General features: G+C 38.9%; 1 protein-coding gene across 1 annotated transcript; it reads right to left on the minus strand.

Moving 5' to 3' along the window:
- Positions 1 to 1200: 1200 nt before the first annotated feature.
- LOC117292364 (gamma-aminobutyric acid type B receptor subunit 2-like) lies at positions 1201 to 16567 on the minus strand. Its single transcript, XM_033774389.1, has 10 exons — positions 16505 to 16567; positions 14836 to 15019; positions 8993 to 9133; positions 7112 to 7279; positions 6399 to 6506; positions 5765 to 5830; positions 3573 to 3773; positions 2590 to 2817; positions 1903 to 1966; positions 1201 to 1295 (listed from the first exon to the last, which is right to left on the minus strand). The coding sequence occupies exons 2-10, from the start codon at positions 14938 to 14940 to the stop codon at positions 1201 to 1203; spliced, it is 1176 nt and encodes a 391-aa protein (XP_033630280.1). The 5' UTR covers positions 14941 to 15019; positions 16505 to 16567.
- Positions 16568 to 18467: the final 1900 nt, after the last annotated feature.

Here is an 18467-nt window from a genome sequence, read left to right on the forward strand (position 1 = left end):
TGGACACTCCCAATTCCATGGCTCTGCTTACCGCCGAAATCACGATTCCCCGCTTACGTCCAAGCGCCGAATTTCTACGCTATAGCCTTGTAAGCGTATAATGCCTAGTATCGTGGAGTACGCATGCGCAGAAGCTCAAATTCGCCGCTAACCCGTGAAATACGCTTGCCGTAAGCACAGAAGTCCCTGCTTCCGTAAGTACCGATTCTGTGCTTACGGAAACTAGATTGACACTAAACTTACACAGTTTGACGATAACGATAGTAGAAAGCTTCACTGAAAATATTACTTGCTGAGTAAAAACGTATTTTCATTACATTGTTTTACTAATTTTTTTGTTAAACTACAGCACCTCAGCAACCAATAATTATTTTAGAGTACGCTTTCTATCATTATCTTCAAACGGTGTAAGTTTAATGTAAATCTGTGGACAAAGTACCCAAATCCTTTAAAACAATACACCCACAGAAAACGTGACTTCCTTAGAACAAAGAAAATGTGCATCGTACGGAGCAAGGACTTAAAATTTGAACTTTCCTATTTTGTTGTTGATATGTAATCAACATTTTGCAATAGATGGAATTGCATTCGATTTCAAGTGTTTTGTTGGGAAAGAATGTTTACAATTATTTAAATGATACTACTTATTATTTCCAGACGGTATTTTGGAGGTTGCTGTACTGCCGAATCAATGTTCACCATTCTGTCAGTGTGCGACCGCAAGCAGAATATGCCGTGGTCCCTGACTCATGCATATAGTTATTAAAATTAAACAATAAGGGACCAGACCATACAAATCTGTTTCCATTCAGTCTGAGTTTTGGTTTTCTGGATTTGAAACTTTGCAAACTTGAAAATTATACTGAAAAATTATTTAAAATAATAATAACTTTAATTGTATTTAAACGAGGGCAGGATGGATTTCACTAATAATAATAATAATTATTATAATAATAATAATTTATTTAACTTATTATTGCGCTCTCTCCAGGACCGCGAGAGCGCATAACAATTTAACACAATTCCAGAAAACAAAAAGAAATATGAAAATTAATTAATCCAAACCAAAACAATCAAATGCGTAATTACATCAAAAATACATTAAAAAGTAACAGCAATCCATTAAAAGGTTACAGCAAATAACACAAATTCATTAGAAAGTTACAGCAAACTATCTGTTCTCATCAACCGGGACCACATTCAGTTCTTACCTTGCCATTTGATTTTTGAGTGCAATGACGTCACCAATCGACGCGTTTGCGTCTCAAACGTCATTACAGATACTAAGGCACCGCCTGTTAAATGCAAACAAAAAACAATAATAAAGGTCGCGTTTTAAAGTTACAAAATTATTGTTTTCGATTGGGAGCTGCTCGAAGAAGTAAGTCGACGAATGTAATCTTTAAGACATTAGAGGCATTTTCGGAAGTGGCTGGGGCTACGAGCCATCGAGTATACAGATGATACAACTCTTGTCAATTTCTTTTTACTCTTATTTTTTTGTTTATATTGCTTTTAATTTTCCGTAACATTCTTAAATATTTACGTAATTTTTATATCGTAATTTTATCATGTGATTTTTTATGTTTACTTTTAACATGTAAGTTTCTTCGCAGGGCCCAAATGGAAACCAGTTTTTTCTACTGATTTGGCTCACCCTGGGTAAATAAAGGAAATAAATAAATACAACGCCCCGATAAAAGGATTTCAGGCTGCGTTTGAATCAATAGTTAAAGGCCTTGTATACAGATTTCGCAAATCGGTGGTTTATACAACACTTCCATTAACATGCGGTTTTAATTCAATCCACATAAATTTCTGCCATTAATTTCCCACTCATTCCAAGTAATGAAAAATCAATTAAAATGTGTTTTTTAGAAGATGTATTGTAAATGCTGTTACTTTGTGCTTGGTCGATGTACACTTCATCCGTTCGTCTTTGCCCATTCGTGATCAAAACCCTGCCCTGGAAAGAAACAAAATTAAAAACAAAATCTTGAAAAACGACTATCAGTCACGATTGCGAAAAGTTTACCGATAATAATTTGAACTGGTTATTATTCCGAGACTTCATTTTAGCAACATTTTGTTTAGAAATCTCGAAGACATAACTTGGGTTCAAGGCTGGTTTGAATTCCATCAGACTGACAAATGTTCCTTTGGAACAAACTTCATACTCGAGGTCCACTTAGCAAGAAATAGAAACACACAACATTGAGCGTAAAACAGAGACAGTCATGTCATTTTTTTTAATGAAAATAACTTAAAAGGCTAAAAGCTACCCTTGACGGAAGCTGAAGGTGGAAATTGATAATAGTGAGGTTTTAGCTGCACGTTCGGCGTGAACGTGATCGTCGGAAAGCTGTGTCGTTAAAATCTCACGTTTTTAGTAAGTAGAGTAAGGTGGGGACGTCACCCAGAAACAATACAATTTGTTGACGTTCACGTTCACGTATTTGCTCGAGTAACGTGAAGCTAAACCTCGCTATTATTATTGTTTCCCTTAATATGCATGAAGGAACATGCACTAGAGAGATGCGTGCAATACGTGGAATAAATTTGTTTGATTCAATGGGGTTTGGCTCTTACCACTAATCCAATAAAGTCAATATCATCAGCACTCCGGAGTATGACTTCAGCCATTTCACTGTCGGAGTAGCTGAACTCCTCGAGACTTCGTGGGGGATCGAGACGCTGCAGTCCCGGTAAAGATTTGTTGAGCGCAAGGGCAATCGCTATGATCCCGTCGTATGTGTAAGCAATGTTACTGATGGGTTGCATACTGTTGAAGTAGTCGTAGTGACTAGGTAAGGGTTTCTGCGATTGATCACATTACAAAAACAAATGTTACCATTTTGCATAATGTGAAAAGTATCGAAATAATAGAGAAAAATAAGCAATGTTGAGTTATAACGGTGATTGTCTTGAACATGAGCAAAGATGAACATGAGCAACGATGATAACACCTAAGGAGCACAATGGGGAACTTTATGCTTCATGAAATGGCCGCAGTGAATACTGTAGTGTGCACTGGACGCCATTTCTACAAGTGCCTCTTTTGATGCATCAAAATGTGCTAATTGTCGGTATACCTTATGGGGAAATAAAAGGACCCCGTAGGGGAATTCCAAAGACATTGGGTGCTCCACAAGGAAATCAGTGAACAAAGTCTATTGGAAACTTAGTACATGGCCAAGACAGAACAAAAGAATATTTCACATGGATGCATTTTTGAGAATGTGTGTGAGGACACTCATTGATTTGAAAGTTGACTCAACATTTCCTTAAAGATACTGGACACTATTGGTAATTGTCAAAGACCAGTCTTCTCACTTGTTATATCTCAACGTATGCTAACGTAATTCTAAATCTGAGGTCTCGAAATCATATTCGTGGAAAATTACTTCCTTCTCGAAAACTATGTTACTTCAGAGGGAGCCGTTTCTCACAATGTTTTATACTATCAACCTCTCCCCATTCTCGATACCAAGTACGGTTTTATGCCAATACTTATTTTGAGTAATTACCAATAGTGTCCACTGTCTTTAAGCAAGTGAAACCAGTAGGCCTACCACTCCATTGTAATCCAACTTCTGTAAATCCGACTGTCGCTGATTTATGTTAAAGTGAACCATGAACTCTACCACGGTATCGATGTCTTGCTGGGTGCAAGGGTGGATGACTGACGGGGAGGCATCAAGCCACCATACGGTGGTCGCCCATGAAGGTGCTATCCACACGTATTTAGCCCCGTACATTCCAGATAGATACGCCTGCAAGAAAATCAGATTTTTTTTCATGGTAAACGAGATTTGCGAGTAAGATTTGACTAGAATCACATACTTGCTTCAGTCACAAGATACAGCTTAAAGACACTTGACACCTTTGGTAATTGTCAAATACAAGTATTCTCACTTGGTGTTTCCCACAACATATCCATAAAATAACAAATCTGTGAAAGTTTTTGCTCAATTTATTGGTTATCGATTTTGCAAGAGAACCTTAAAAAAATCAATAACTTGCACGTGCGTCTTTTAAAGGGAAGGTACACGTTTGATAATTACTCAAAACAAATATTAACTTAAAAACTGACTTTGTAATGAGTAATGGGAGCTGGGGAGCTGTTAATAGTATGAAACATTGTGGGAAACGACTCCTTCTGAAGTAATGTAGTTTTTGAGAAAGAGGTAACTTCTCACTAAAATAATAAAAGACTCGGGCTAGAAGTCTTTTATTCCTCTGAAAGCACACATATTCGCCCAACAAGGGTGTTTTTTCTTTCATCATTTTCTTGCATTTTCAATGACTTATGATGAGATACACTAAGACAATTACCAAACGTGGACAGTGCCTTTAATATTGAAGTGAGAAATTACCCTTTTTTCACAAAAACTTCGTCACTTCAATTGGTTTAGCCACTCACAATGTTTTATTATAAAAGCTCTCCATTGCTCGTTACTGAGTAAGTTTGATGTTTAACATTGTTTTTTTTAGTAACTACCAATAATATTCAGTGTTTAAAGGCGGTGGACACTATTGGTAATTACTCAAAATAATTATAAGCATAAAACCTTAATTGGTTGATAGTATAAAACATTGTCAGAAACGGCTCCCTCTGAAGTGTTGTAGTTTTCGAGAAAGAAGTAATTGTCCACGTATACATGTATGATTACGAGACCTCAGAATATCAAGCATCTGAAAGCACACGATTTCGTGTGACCATGGTGCGACAAGGGTGCTTTTCGTTCTTTCATTATTATCTCGCAACTTCGACGACCAATTGAGCTCAAATTTTCACAGGGTTGTTATTTTATATGTTTTATGTTGAGATACACCAAGTGCGAAGACTGGGCCCAATTTCATATAGCTGCTAAGCACACAAATTTGCATAGCATGAAATTTCTTCCTTAATAAAAACAGTATTACCAACCAAATCTCCATTTGTTGCATATTGCTTGTTACTGGTATTCAACTGTTGTTTGCTTATTCTGAAAGTCACGTGGAAATTTGGTTGGTAATTCTGTTTTTATCAAGGAAGAAATTTCATGCTTAAGCAAATTTTTATGCGAAGCAGCTCTATGAAATTGGGCTCTGGTCTTTGACAATTACCAATAGTGTCCAGTGTCTTTAAATATGAACTTCTCAGAATATCGAGGCAATTGCTATGTCAAATGTCACACTGGCTTTGGTAGCTCCTGAAGAGCAAATCCTGTTTTATACCATTCATGATACATATCTATTTTGGAGTTGGGTATGGATGTTCACTGTCTCTTTAAACAATACACATCCACTGGACTTTTGAAGAAACGTTCGAAATGACAAACACTTTAATGAAACCGATCACAACTGGGAGTAATGTGAACAAATATAATTGGGCTATGAAGATGCCATTTCCTCAGCAAAAGCTAATGTTTAAAAAAAAACGTGTTTTGCGCACTGCTGGTTTTGAGTCAACAGAGCGGAAATTATGACAAATTAATTTAAACTTTGAGTGCGTTCGTTTAGCTTCCATGGGTCGACCCCGGTCTGCCCCGGTGCGTTCGAATAGCTTTGACTTCATTCCAGGGGCTCACTCGGGTCAGCCCCCAGTGCCCTGCTTGTGGAGTGGGTCACTTGGGGGTGACTGAGGTGCATGACGTTACCCCGAGAGGGCGAGTGTGATCGTTCGATTAGCTCTTGTCAGGGGCTCACCCGAGTGAGCACCGCGGGTTCGACCCAGGGAATCTAATCGAACGCACCCAATATTGGACGTACTCTACATTACCTGACAGAATAGTTTCAGGGTTTCAGCTTTATTAAATCCGGTGAAAATTATCCTGGCGTCTTGTCGCTAAAAACCCAAAAGAAACATTTTTACACTCAGACTATCGGACCGGACATTATTCAAATTTAACACGCAAATTGCTTAATGACAGGCAGACACAGATGCCCGCCAGCAATTATGTCAACTGCAGCCCCTTTTGAAAAATTTTCAATACTCACAATTAATAATTAACTACGTCGAATCATAAACAAATTAGCTTGCAGGAGAAGACCTGTCGCAAATCTCCCGATGAGCCGTTTTCTTTTTGCACTTTTACACAATGCAGAGCTTTCTTATTATTTGTTTACTATTAATATTTGTTCATTAAAAACATTCAAACTTCGCAGCCTAAGGCTGAAATGTGTTTCAGACTCAGAGCTTCCCATCATTCATAAAGGCCCTTTACGAAACCATGGCTTCGGCTTTGGATTCGGCTCAGGCTTGCTTGGCCCCGTGGTTGTTTTGACAATTTTGCCATGCTTTGCGTACGCACTCAGGGCTTCGACGAGAGAGATCGGAGACTGAAGCCGTGGTTTCGAAAGTGCTAGAACCACACACTCTAAAGGGTTTATAATTGTCAAGAAATATCGTATACCTTAAGATTCTGTAAATGCACGTCCATTAAGCTGACGTCTTTAACTCCTTCAGATGCAACTAGCTGAAGTCCTTCTCTTTCTAAGACCTCTAGAAACACTACTTGTATCTGTCCAAATTACGGGGAATGCAGTCGAGTTAACTAAATTGTATTAAATTCAGTCAGGTCTCTGATGGATAAGAATTTGATCCCCCCCCCGTTAAAAGTACATTGATTTGAAGATGCTGATTCTTTGTCATCGAAGTGTTTTAAAAATTGATTTGATTTTTTTTTTTTAATATTGCTTGAAAATATGCCAGACTTCACAATAACATAATTATCAGGAATATTTCCTTAGCATCCTTAGCAAAGGAAACTTCGATAACCAATTATTGTTCATTCAAACTTTGTTATTTTTTTTTATTTTTTTTTAGATATGCTAAGTTAAGCTTAATGTGTCCAGTGCTATTTTTAAGCATTCTCTAAGAAATTTGGCCGTAATGTCTACAATCCCGGCAATACCTTGTTGGGCCCCCTGCCCCCTTTTAATGTTGGTTATAATTATTGCACGGTCTTCTTCTGTGTTCCAGTCAACATTGAGCGGGGGGGGGGGGGGGGAATTTTTATTGTCAGGGGAAGTGGACAATGGGTGGTCCAAGCATTTTGGCCGGGATCGTAGTTTGTGATCTTTGCAAGTCAGAATAAAATGTTTTATATTTAAAAAGGTGACTTACTTGACGAAATGACTCGATCTCTTCGTGAATGAAGGCAACCCTGGTCCATCCCATCTGCTTAGAGAACTCAACCATGGCTTCGTTGATAGCCCGCCCAGTTGGGAACGTTTGGACCGTGTAGGGATAGACGGATCTATCAGATAGTGTATCACTCGATGCTAAACCAACCTGATGGTGTGATCAAACAAATACATGAAGGAAAAAAACAATATGCAAATTTGGACTTAGTCTATTTTGAAAGTCCAAAGAAATAGTGAAAAACATGCACAATTTTCAACATGTAAACACATTGTCCACAGTTGCTAAAATTACGACTGACCATTCACAGCAAAACTACCAAGTGTATCTATGATATCCTTTGCTTAAAAAAAAAGAGGAAAGACATATGCTACAACAAAAATACGTTAAGACAACAAGGTATGTTAAAAGGGATTGTCAACGTTTGGTATTTAGGAATCCATTGTTTTTTCGTCAATCCTATTGTTAGAGTTTACAGACCGTTTAAAATATGTGCCACCTCGTCGTCCTAGTTTAAAGGCAGTGGACACTATTGGTAATTTAATCAATATCTGGCAGTCAATATTTGTATAATAGGGAGAGGTTGACAGTATACAAATTTTGACTGCTTCGAGTGCTATGGTTAAAACTACGACTCCCGGGTGATCCCCTGAGCGTTTTATTTTCCCAAGGCGCAGCCGAGGGAAAATGGAACGGCCCGGGGATCACCCGGGAGTCGTAGTTTTAACCATAGCGCGAGTTAAAACAGTCCATAATTTTGTTTACACCCCAACATATTATTAATTCGTACACGTAACGTTCGTACGCGCGTTTCAGATACAAAGATGCACAACTTATTGGGTTCGAGGTGGGTAAAAAGACGTCTGGGTACTGCACGCCGTGTGGTCGTCGGACTACACACGGCAAACGATGCACTATCACACGGCCGCCGTCTAGTAAAACTAAGACATAATCATGTGAACCGCTTTAAACCAATGAAAAGGCATAATACTTGTAAGGGGTGTTGTTTAAAACATTGTGAGAAACGGCTCCCTCTGAAGTGATGTAGTTTTTGAGTAATTATTATCACGAATTTGATTTCGAAACTTCAGAACTAGATTTTGAGGTCTCTATCCTAAATCAAGCGTGTGAATACACATAACTTTATGCGGCAATGGTGTTTTTTCTTTCTTAATTATCTCGCAACTTCGATGACCAATTGAGATTAAATTTGTACAGGTTTGTTATACTATGCCTAAATTGAGATACACCAAGATAGAAGACTAGTCTTTGACAATTACCATAGGTGTCCAGTGTCTTCAAGTAACATACACGATTCATTAGCCCACAGTTGGCTACTTGAAGGCACTGGACACGTTTGGTAATTGTATCCCATCATAATATGCATAAAATAAAAAACCTGTAATATGGTCATCGAATTTGCACAAGAATAAAGACAGAAAAACGCCCTTGTTGTATACCTTGTGAAATACCCTTTTTTTAATAACTACGTAACTTCAGCGAGCGCACATTAGAGTCGTTTCTTACAATGTTTGTTATACTGACAATAGCTCACCATTGCTTGTTACCAAGTAAGTTTTTATGCTAACATTATTTTGAGTAATTACTAATAGTGTCCACTGCCTTTAACCAAAGTGGACATTAAAAGCTGACTGTTACTAAATTACTTGACTGCATTATTTACTCTCTTCAGAAATCAACTGAATCTTGAGAACCAATCCACACTCCTTGAAGACATTGAAGTTCAGTCTCTCAACCAAGACTTCCTGATAAATACACACGGGTTATTAGCTCACAGTTGGGTACTTCACGGGTGCAGTAAGTTAGTTTTTTTATGAGTTAGCATTAAGGCCAGTTACTTACCTGTACAATATTGTATCTAGCGGCAACTTGGTTGACAACGATGGCCTCCCGAGACACCACAGGTCCCCACGTCATGACCACGGTGGGTCCAGTATAGAGGAACGAGTGTAGAACACCAAGAGCTACCTCAGCTTCTCCATTCTAAAAACAACACACAAAAACACATAGTAAAAATATTAATATATATATTTTATTTTTGCCTTATTACTTATTTTTATTAAAATATTTCAAAAGACCCAGTTAAAGGCAGAACTGAATTAACATTAATGGTAGACAATAAAAGGTAAAAATAACACAAAACTATTATAAAACCTTTCGAAAGTCCCGGCCAGAGGCCGATGTTAATTTTAAATACAATTGTTAGAAAGTAACCTTAACAAATAATTAGAGGTATATTCCAAAAGCAGGGAATAAAGTATACATTGCTTGTTGTGACAGTTCATTAAGATATAGTTTGGGGGAAGGGTGGGGGAAGAAAATTACTGTTTATTTTATTAACTATTATTAAAAACATTCCAAAAAGTCACGGTCATGGCCCGATTTGAATTTGAATACGAAAATAAACGCTTTAAAAGCCACGTATACAATCTAGAGGCCTACTCATAAAACAATGGATGTTAAGCAACATGCTTCAACTCAACGATTCCAAAACTGATTTCTTTGTCTGTGCCAACAGTAGATGTCTCAGTTCGCTATCTGATGTTTCCCTCCAAGTAGACTCCGAAATCATCCAGCCTTCCACGAAGATCAGAAATCTTGGAGTGGAGTTTGACCAGGCCATGCGGATGTCCGACCAAGTCACTTCTATTTGCCGATCCGTTAATTTCAGTCTACGCAACCTTTCTCGGATAAGAATGTACATTGATAAGCTTACATGCCATGCTGCTGTTAGAGCCTTTGTAACGTCTCGTCTCGATAATGCTAACTCTCTTCTCTATGGAATATCATCCTTCAACGGCTCCAAAATCGTGCAGCTAAACTGATCTACCAGGCCAAGAAACACCACAGAGTCACTCCCAAAATTTCGACATTGAACTACAAGACATTGCAAATAATGTATCAAAATGTGTAAACATACACGATGACAAAAGAGAGGGGGGAGAGAGAGAGAGGGGGGGGGAGAGAGAGAGAGGGGGGGAGAGAGAGAGAGAGAGAGAGAGAGAGAGAGAGAGAGAGAGAGAGAGAGAGAGAGAGAGAGAGAGAGAGAGAGAGAGAGAGAGAGAGAGAGAGAGAGAGAGAGAGAGAGAGAGAGAGAGAGAGAGAGAGAGAGAGAGAGAGAGAGAGAGAGAGAGAGAGAGAGAGGGAGGGAGGGAGGGAGGGAGGGAGGGAGGGAGGGAGGGAGGGAGGGAGGGAGGGAGGGAGGGAGGGAGGGAGGGAGGGAGAGGGAGGGAGGGAGAGGGAGGGAGGGAGGGAGGGGAGGGAGGGAGGGAGGGGAGGAGGGAGGGAGGGAGGGAGGGAGGGAGGGAGGGAGGGAGGGAGGGAGGGAGGGAGGGGAGGGAGGGAGGGAGGGAGGGAGGGAGGTAGAGTTTGTTCTTAAGAGAACTGTCTTGCTATAAGTTTATTCTGATGCCGCAGATTCAATTTTGCGGGAGACTTCTAAGTTCTGAAAATAACTGTCCTGCTTTTTAATTACTACCCGGGCGGAAGGTATGGAAAATTGGCCGGGACTACTACTTTGTTCATTACAAAACTCACCACGGTCCACGACGTGAAATCCTAACTGGTCTCAACTTTTCGACTAGCTTGTTGAATGTTCGACTAGCTTGTTGAATGTTCGACTAGCTTGTTGAATGTTCGACTAGCTTGTTGAATGTTCGACTAGCTTGTTAAATGTTCGACTAGCTTGTTGAATGTTTGACTAGCTTGTTGAATGTTCGACTAGCTTGTTGAATGTTCTACATTAAAAAACAAACCTCTCCAGGTTGTAGCAGCCTGCTAGGATACGCCATGGAAAACAAGGCTACTCTTGTTTTTAGTAGGGTGACATATCGTTTTTCTCTCTTGTCAACACAGCGGGTAAACATGTTGTGGTTCTTGAATATAAATAAGCGCGTCTTAATCAAAGGACGGGAGGGTTCGAGCTTACATTTTGATTGGATTGCAAACTTTGTGACTTCCTGTCTTGATGTAAGGGTTCTCGCCATGTAAGTAAGGGAATCAATGTGTGGTGAGGAGGTTAAAATTATCAAGAACCAGGCCTCGTTGGGTTTAAACCACTAGTTACAAACCGATTCAACACACTTTGATTCCCATTCATAAATACATATACACTTTTTTGTCCAAAAGTAAAATAAATGCAAAAAATTATAATTGTTCAAGGGTTTCTTTCAACACAAGATCCCTCCAGCTATGAAATGGTAAGATCCTCGGGTAAACAACTCCTTACAAGGGAATGCTGTGCGCGTTGCGCGTATCGCGTGATGTGGCTCAACTGTTCCAGCCGTTGCTCTCGACCAATATGAATGAAGAAACTGTCTCATAAGCATAGGTGCAAGCTCGCGTGTCACGCCCATGTTTCAACACTTTTTACTGGTCATTAACTTTTTTACTTTTTACTGGTCATTACACACTCACGTGACGCGCTCTCCACCAATAGGAATAGCGAAACTGTCTGAGGTATTTATGAATTAATATTAAAATATTTAAATATTTAAATATTAAAAAAATGCCCTTGCGTGTTGTGCGGTTCAGTTTTGGTTATCAATCAATTCCTTTGTATTGTTCATTGCTTAATTGTGTATTGCTTTTCTCTGGATCTGGATATATCTGGATCTGAGTTAGATTGTTGTAAAAATGTACGCAATTTGGCCATTGGCTGCAAGTTCGATTGTAATAAAACACTTTAAGATATAGTAATAATACCTTTGGTAATTATTACTCCACAAAATTATGATAATAAAAACTTACTAGAAAGAGCCACGGAGAGGTGCTGTTGATACTTTAAAACATTGTTTAGAAACTACCCTCTTTGATTTAACGCTAAAGAGGATGTAACTTCTCAGTTTACCAACAACGAGATCGGGGAAGGCTTAAAAGCAGTCTAGACACTATTGGTAATTTCTCAAAATGATTATAAGCATAAGACCCCACTTGGTAACGAGTAATGGGGAGCTGTTGATGGTATAAACATTCTGAGAAACGGCTCACTATGAAGTAGCTTAGTTTTCGAGAAAGAAGTAATTTTGCTCGAATTTGATTTTGCTCGAATTTGAGGGCTTGAAATCAAGCATCTGAAAGCACACAACTTCGTGTGACAAGGGTGTATTTTCTCTCATTATTATCTCGCAACTTCGATGACCGATTGAGCTCATGTTGAGATACACCAAGTGAGAAGACTGATCTTTGACAATTACCAATAGTGTCCACTGTCTTTAAAGGTAGAATATAACGACACACGCAAATATGCCTCGTATTGGCACTTTTTTTTTAACGTCATGAACTAACACAGCACGCCATTTTGTGGAGTCAAGTTTTTGGTTCCGTATTGCCGACCGTGTTAGTTCGCAAAGTAAAAGGAAAACCGTGCAATTCCGAGGCATATTTGTGTGGGTAATTGTATTCTACTTTTAAAACATCGTTCTATTCATACGCATAATATTACAAAAAAAACGGTTTCAACTGTTTTCATAGAACAACTCTCCCGATCCAAGGCACCGTGTCCCTTAATGGCATAAATGTTTTCTCAGGCAACTGAAAACACACGCAACAAAGGCGTTTATTCTTCATTATACTTTCTTGCAACTCCGAGGACTAATTGAGCCAAAAAAATCACAGGTTTTTATTTTATGCGTATGCGTGGGATACATGATACATCGAGTGAGAATACTATATTGTCAATTGCCTACGCGTGTATACTTTTTCTGCAACAGAAAGTATTATTGGAGTTTGTTGACGTCATGAAACAATTCTGGTTGATTAAAGAAGATAATCCTACTGAGGGAACACGCTGACAGGTAAGAATCAGCCTCCAGTTATAACAATATTTTTCAATAAATAACGACGGGAAAATCCTTGAAATGAGAGAGATTAATGGAGGCACAACTTGCGTCAGAACAATTATTTAACCAACCCGCAACATGAAGGCAGTATCAGAGGAAATAAGATACCGCACAGGACAGAACAACAATTCAACCGGGGGGGGGGGGGGGGGGGGGGGGGTCCGAGGAATGGGGAAAATAAAGTAGTCTCGTTGGTCAAGACATTTACAAAACAAGGGAAATGTCAAATTCAGTTTTCTGATAAGCCTCGATACCATCCTTATCTGAGTGGGGAACAAATAATTACAAGTATTATGTACGTTACAATGGTGTAAAAAGTCATTGCGTACTTACCCTTCCAGTGCCAGGGCAAAATTTGTCAACATCCAATACATTCGATAACACCATTCTTAAAAATATTTGTCTGTACATTTTTGTAGGGGGACGCACAAAAAAATAGTTTTGTCTTCAGTACGATTACCAGCCCCCAAAACACCAATCTCACACGGATCGTCTGTCACTTATATCCTTCTCTCTTTTGTTCGACAGTTAATAATTTCTGCTTAAAAAATAGCTTTATTAAAAAGGCCGTTATTTTAGGTCTTTCATTTAAAACAGTTTTAATAATATCAATGAATTTGAATGAATGGCTCTGTACAACTTTTTGCGTGTGTTGCTTGACGAGTACGACAGTTGTCTCTAAGCAAAAGGTCGTAAGTAATGCATTTTTCTTTTTTTTATAAAACATTAGGACTTGCTAAATTGTAATGATTTTTTTTTTGAGAAAGAGGTTATTTCGCACTTAAATATTGGAATTTCATTTCGAGACCTCAGAATATGATTTTGAGGTATCGAAATCAAGCATGCAAGCACACAACTTCGTGTGCCAAGGGTGATTTTTCTTCCATTATTATCTCGCAATTAACTGTTGAGATTATGTTGAGATACACCAAGTGAGAGGACTGCATGGTCTATGACAATTACCGAAGGTGTCCAGTGTATCTTAAGTGCTACCGCTATCTTTCTTATTTTAAAACAAGATATTGATAAATTGGCAGATAGTTTTACTATTTAATTTTTGTGTAAAAATGTTTGTTGTATAATTACGCTCAAGACTCTTTTGCATTTGAATGTGGAAATTAACTTTCCTTAAAGGCAAAGTATATAGGTTTTTGGAAATCTTCAATTGTTTTAACCTTTTCGGGTCGCGTTTTGTTATGATATCGCCGAAAACCCCGAGCAAATATTATTGTCCGCGCATGAGTTTACAATCTTAGAAACAATTCCGCAATAATGCTTCCCATATTCCAATGTTGGGGCCTTAAACAAATAACTTTTTACTTAACTACATTGCTTCAAAGTAAAATGTTTCTCAAAATGCTTTATACTTTTTGAATCTACTGTATAGTCTTTACTTTGCAATTTGTTTTATGTATAGTGACCTTCACTGTTTTTTGGACAACACAAAACCGACCTAAATTTCTCACTCAGTTTTTCTTGAAATGCAATCTTGCACACAGTTTGTTTGCGACTTTCTGCTACAGTGCTTGACTATTTATATTAATCTTTCGTAGAAAAAATTGTCATCTTAACTTGTCATATCCAATACAAATTCAGTTAACGAAAACAAGTTGTATTGCTTTACACTTTTAATTGTTCAGAACCGAACGGGCCAATGCTTATCTTGTTGTCATAATACAAAGTCTGAAAATATTAAAAAGAAAGAAAAATGTATTGCTACTAACAAAATTAATGCGTTCTTTGTTCAGTTAGCCTATCTGGCCTTCAACCTTTTCCCTTTAAAAATAAACTTTTGTTATTTCGTTGTTAGAAAGAAGAACAAAAATCGGGATTTTTTAAACTTACCCCAGTCCAGTTCCACCTCATTCTCAGTTGGTAACCGTCCAATAGTCCAGTCAAACTGTTCACGTGGTCCAATGCCGTCTGTGCTACCTGCTGCTGAACCGCCATGTACGGATTACCGGGAAATGGGAAGAAACCACCGATGTGTAGCACAGTTTTCCCGCCCAAACTAGTTCCATTCTGATCACTGCCCGATGACACACAGTAACCGTGAAGTGAGAACAAAGAAAGAACTAAAGTTGTGGACTTCATAACAATGGTAGGCCTACACCGTGTTGGGAAGACGGCGCGATGAGTTCATGTGACTGAAGACGTTTTTTTTTATAATTGTTAATTTTCTTTTCTTTAACTAGACCGAAATATCAACTGTTGCTTGGAATGCTGCATCTCATTTTTTTTTAAGGCGGGTTAAAAAACAAATCCTCACTTAGTTCGGTCTTGTGGTGTTTCAACCTCACGAGCAAAATACAAAATGGCAGATAACCACACAATACAACGTTTTATACGGGTTGTACTTCCTCCCACGATTCAACTGTTGGAACATGGATGTTACCAACAGTAGCGCTACATTTCATTGGTGCGCTACATTTCATTAGTGAGTTACCGGTTGGGGGGGGGGTGGAAGAGGGCGCCCTCATGAGTACCATTAGGGCTCTTCGCTATTCTCGAAAACTGACCGAAATCAGGAGACTAATGCAAGAGAGATCATGGATGCTAGCTCCATGGAGAGGCTAACTTGAGCATCTCGTTAGCTTATTTGTTTTCCAGCACTTCATTAAAATGTCATGTTTTCATGTTTAATCTACGATGACTGCCGCATGTTGGCCGTTTCCTAACTAGCCCGTATCCGTAGCGACATCGTACGGCTCCGACTGTTGCTAAGCTTCCCTGGGTGTACCCCGCAGTGCTCACTCAGGTGAGCCCCTGACAAGAGCTAATCGAACGATCACACTCGCCCTCTCGTGGTGACGGCATGCATCTCAGGTCACCCCCAAGTGACCCACTCCACAAGCAGGGCACTGGGGGCTGACCCAGGTGAGCCCGTCAAAGCTATTCGAACGCACCGGGGCAGACCGGGGTCGACCCAGGGAAGCTGAACGAACGCACCCTATATTGACAAGGACATCCAATACTTCATGCACGCACAATCACGCGGAAATTTAGCCGCGGACACCGTTGTCAGTGAATCATTATTAGAGTGGCTTCATAAATCACTAGAGGGCGTCAACTACAACAAAACTTTAGCCTTTGAAAACATCAGGACTTTTTCTTTAAAACGCATGTGGACTCAAAATTCCACTTAGAACAGCATATAAACTCGACTTGCCAGAAACCTATTACAAAATCTGCAGCCAATCATTTATAATGAGTCTGAACTTCTTGAATGAATCATACGTCAGAGCACGCACGGAATGCCTGGCTTAAAAAAAAAGGTCTGGAGTGCTCCAAGATTCAATATAAACCACAAGGTGAATGAAAAAGGTCTCTAGAAATTAGTTAGGACGCCCTCTCTTTTCCAGTATATTCACCAAAGCCTTAAATTTAGAGCATGGAGAATCTTACATTGAGATACATTTTTATACTTCAAGCGATTTTCCTGGGTTGGGAATTTAGTATAGGGTGACATCATAGCGTCCAAGAAGCTTACTTATTATAAGAAAACACTACTAACCTGCTCCATCATATACGTCGACAGCACTCGGCAGAGGTCTATCTTCATAGAGGTCTGTCTTCATAGAGTTGTAATGCAGAACTAAGGGGTGAACAAAACAAAGTGACAAGGCCCAGACACAGGAAGCATGTTCTGGCTGACCCCTCGTATAGCACATGGTCACGCTCCAGTTCACACCGCCGATATTTAGATTTTGTATGTAATTTACCGACAGGGATTCGAACCCACGTGGGCCAAGTGCGGGTTTGTGTGTAAATAGTGCTCCATCGTCCGAGATCTATCAAATAATTCGATGGCGTGAAACAGATATGAAATGTCGCCCTCTTCCCTTTCATCGTGATTGTTCTCAGGGCTCATACACATTGAATAAACAGAATAAAAATACACATACACATTGAATAAACACACAACAGTGTTTCAGTAAAACCGAAGATTTGAGAGTCATGGCTTTAAGAGATTGTTGAAAAACTTACATTCAAGTTGCCATGGGTTTGCTGACCTCAGGGTTGGTTGAGGCCTAAAGAATTTGCTCAATTTTTCTGTCAGGAGTAGAACCCCCTTTCCCCAAGATGTAATCCCGCAAATTAATGTTTTACTCATTCAGGGGTGTTTTCATTTTGGATGACCCGAATCCAGGTCACGTGGGGCTTGACCCATTTATAGGTCAGTATGACCGGGACGCTGCTTCAAAATGTTACATAAATTTGCAAAATGACGCGGGCCACCGGTCAAAACTGTTTTGGTTGACAAGTTTCCAGGTCAAACCTGACCTACAGGAATGTGCCAGGGCAGGCAGACATATTATACCAAACAAGAGGTATTACCTTTTCTAGTCCCACTAACGACACTTCTGACAATAAACCACAACTATGCACAGTCGAACGCCAAACCAAATTCATTTATTAATTTTTATAAAGTTTTACCAAGATTAACTGTTTAAAAATAAAATGATGTTTAATAATCCGTACACCAAATACCAAATGAATGTAGTTTTTAATAATGTTTATGTTACTAATACTTAGTTCGTACACGTCAATCCTCAAACATGATGTTCTTTGAGTGTTTTGTTAAAACCTGAAAGAGCCAATGTCAATTTGTGTACATGCGAGTCTTGTTTGTCTACAATGTACATTATTATAAATAAACGCTGTATCCAAAATAGCTGTTTTTGCCAACTTGTACTGGCCCGAAATGATTTTATGGTTGTTCCAAAGTATATCAGTGTCGGAGTAAATTATAATAGTGATGTTCGATGACAACAAATTTTAATGTCCCTTCATGGCCATCAGAATAATAAAAAATAATTAATCTATAAACATTGATCCGAAGATGCTAAAATAGGAAACTCAAAAACGAAAACGAATAATTTCACTAATCTCACAATGGACGTCACTCAATGTCAAGCATATTTTTGGTATGTTGTTTTAACTTTGTTTAAATTAGCTGATTCCAAAGTCAGCACAGTCTTTGTTTTCTCAAATTGTGGAATTTTGATCGACAAGGAAATACAAAAAACATGCTGTTTTTAATTTTGAATGAGTGAGTTCTCCCCACCGTTGGCTGCGTATTTTTCCAAGGTTCCCAGTGAAGGCCAATAGAAATGCTATAGGAAATCAACGGTAGAGTACCTGCGAAACGGTTGTGTGACGTCACGAATGTGGCAGTACGTCATCAGACTACGGTCGCTATAGTTCTCGATGAAGTAAATATTCCACCGTCAATCAGAGATTGGGTTCCAGGCCCAGTTTAAAGGCACCGAACACTATTGGTAGTTACTCAAAATAATGTTTAGCAGAAAACTTACTTGGTAACGAGCAATGGAGCAATGTTGATAGTACAAAACAATGGAGAAACGGCTCCCTCTGAAGTATTGTGGTTTTTGAGAAAGAGGTAATTTTTCACTCAAATATTTAAAAACTACAGACTTGAAGCTCTTTTATCAAGGGCACAATTTTGTGCAAAA

The sequence above is a fragment of the Asterias rubens genome, chromosome 7, assembly GCF_902459465.1.
Source record: "Asterias rubens chromosome 7, eAstRub1.3, whole genome shotgun sequence".
Classification (NCBI taxonomy): domain Eukaryota; kingdom Metazoa; phylum Echinodermata; class Asteroidea; order Forcipulatida; family Asteriidae; genus Asterias; species Asterias rubens.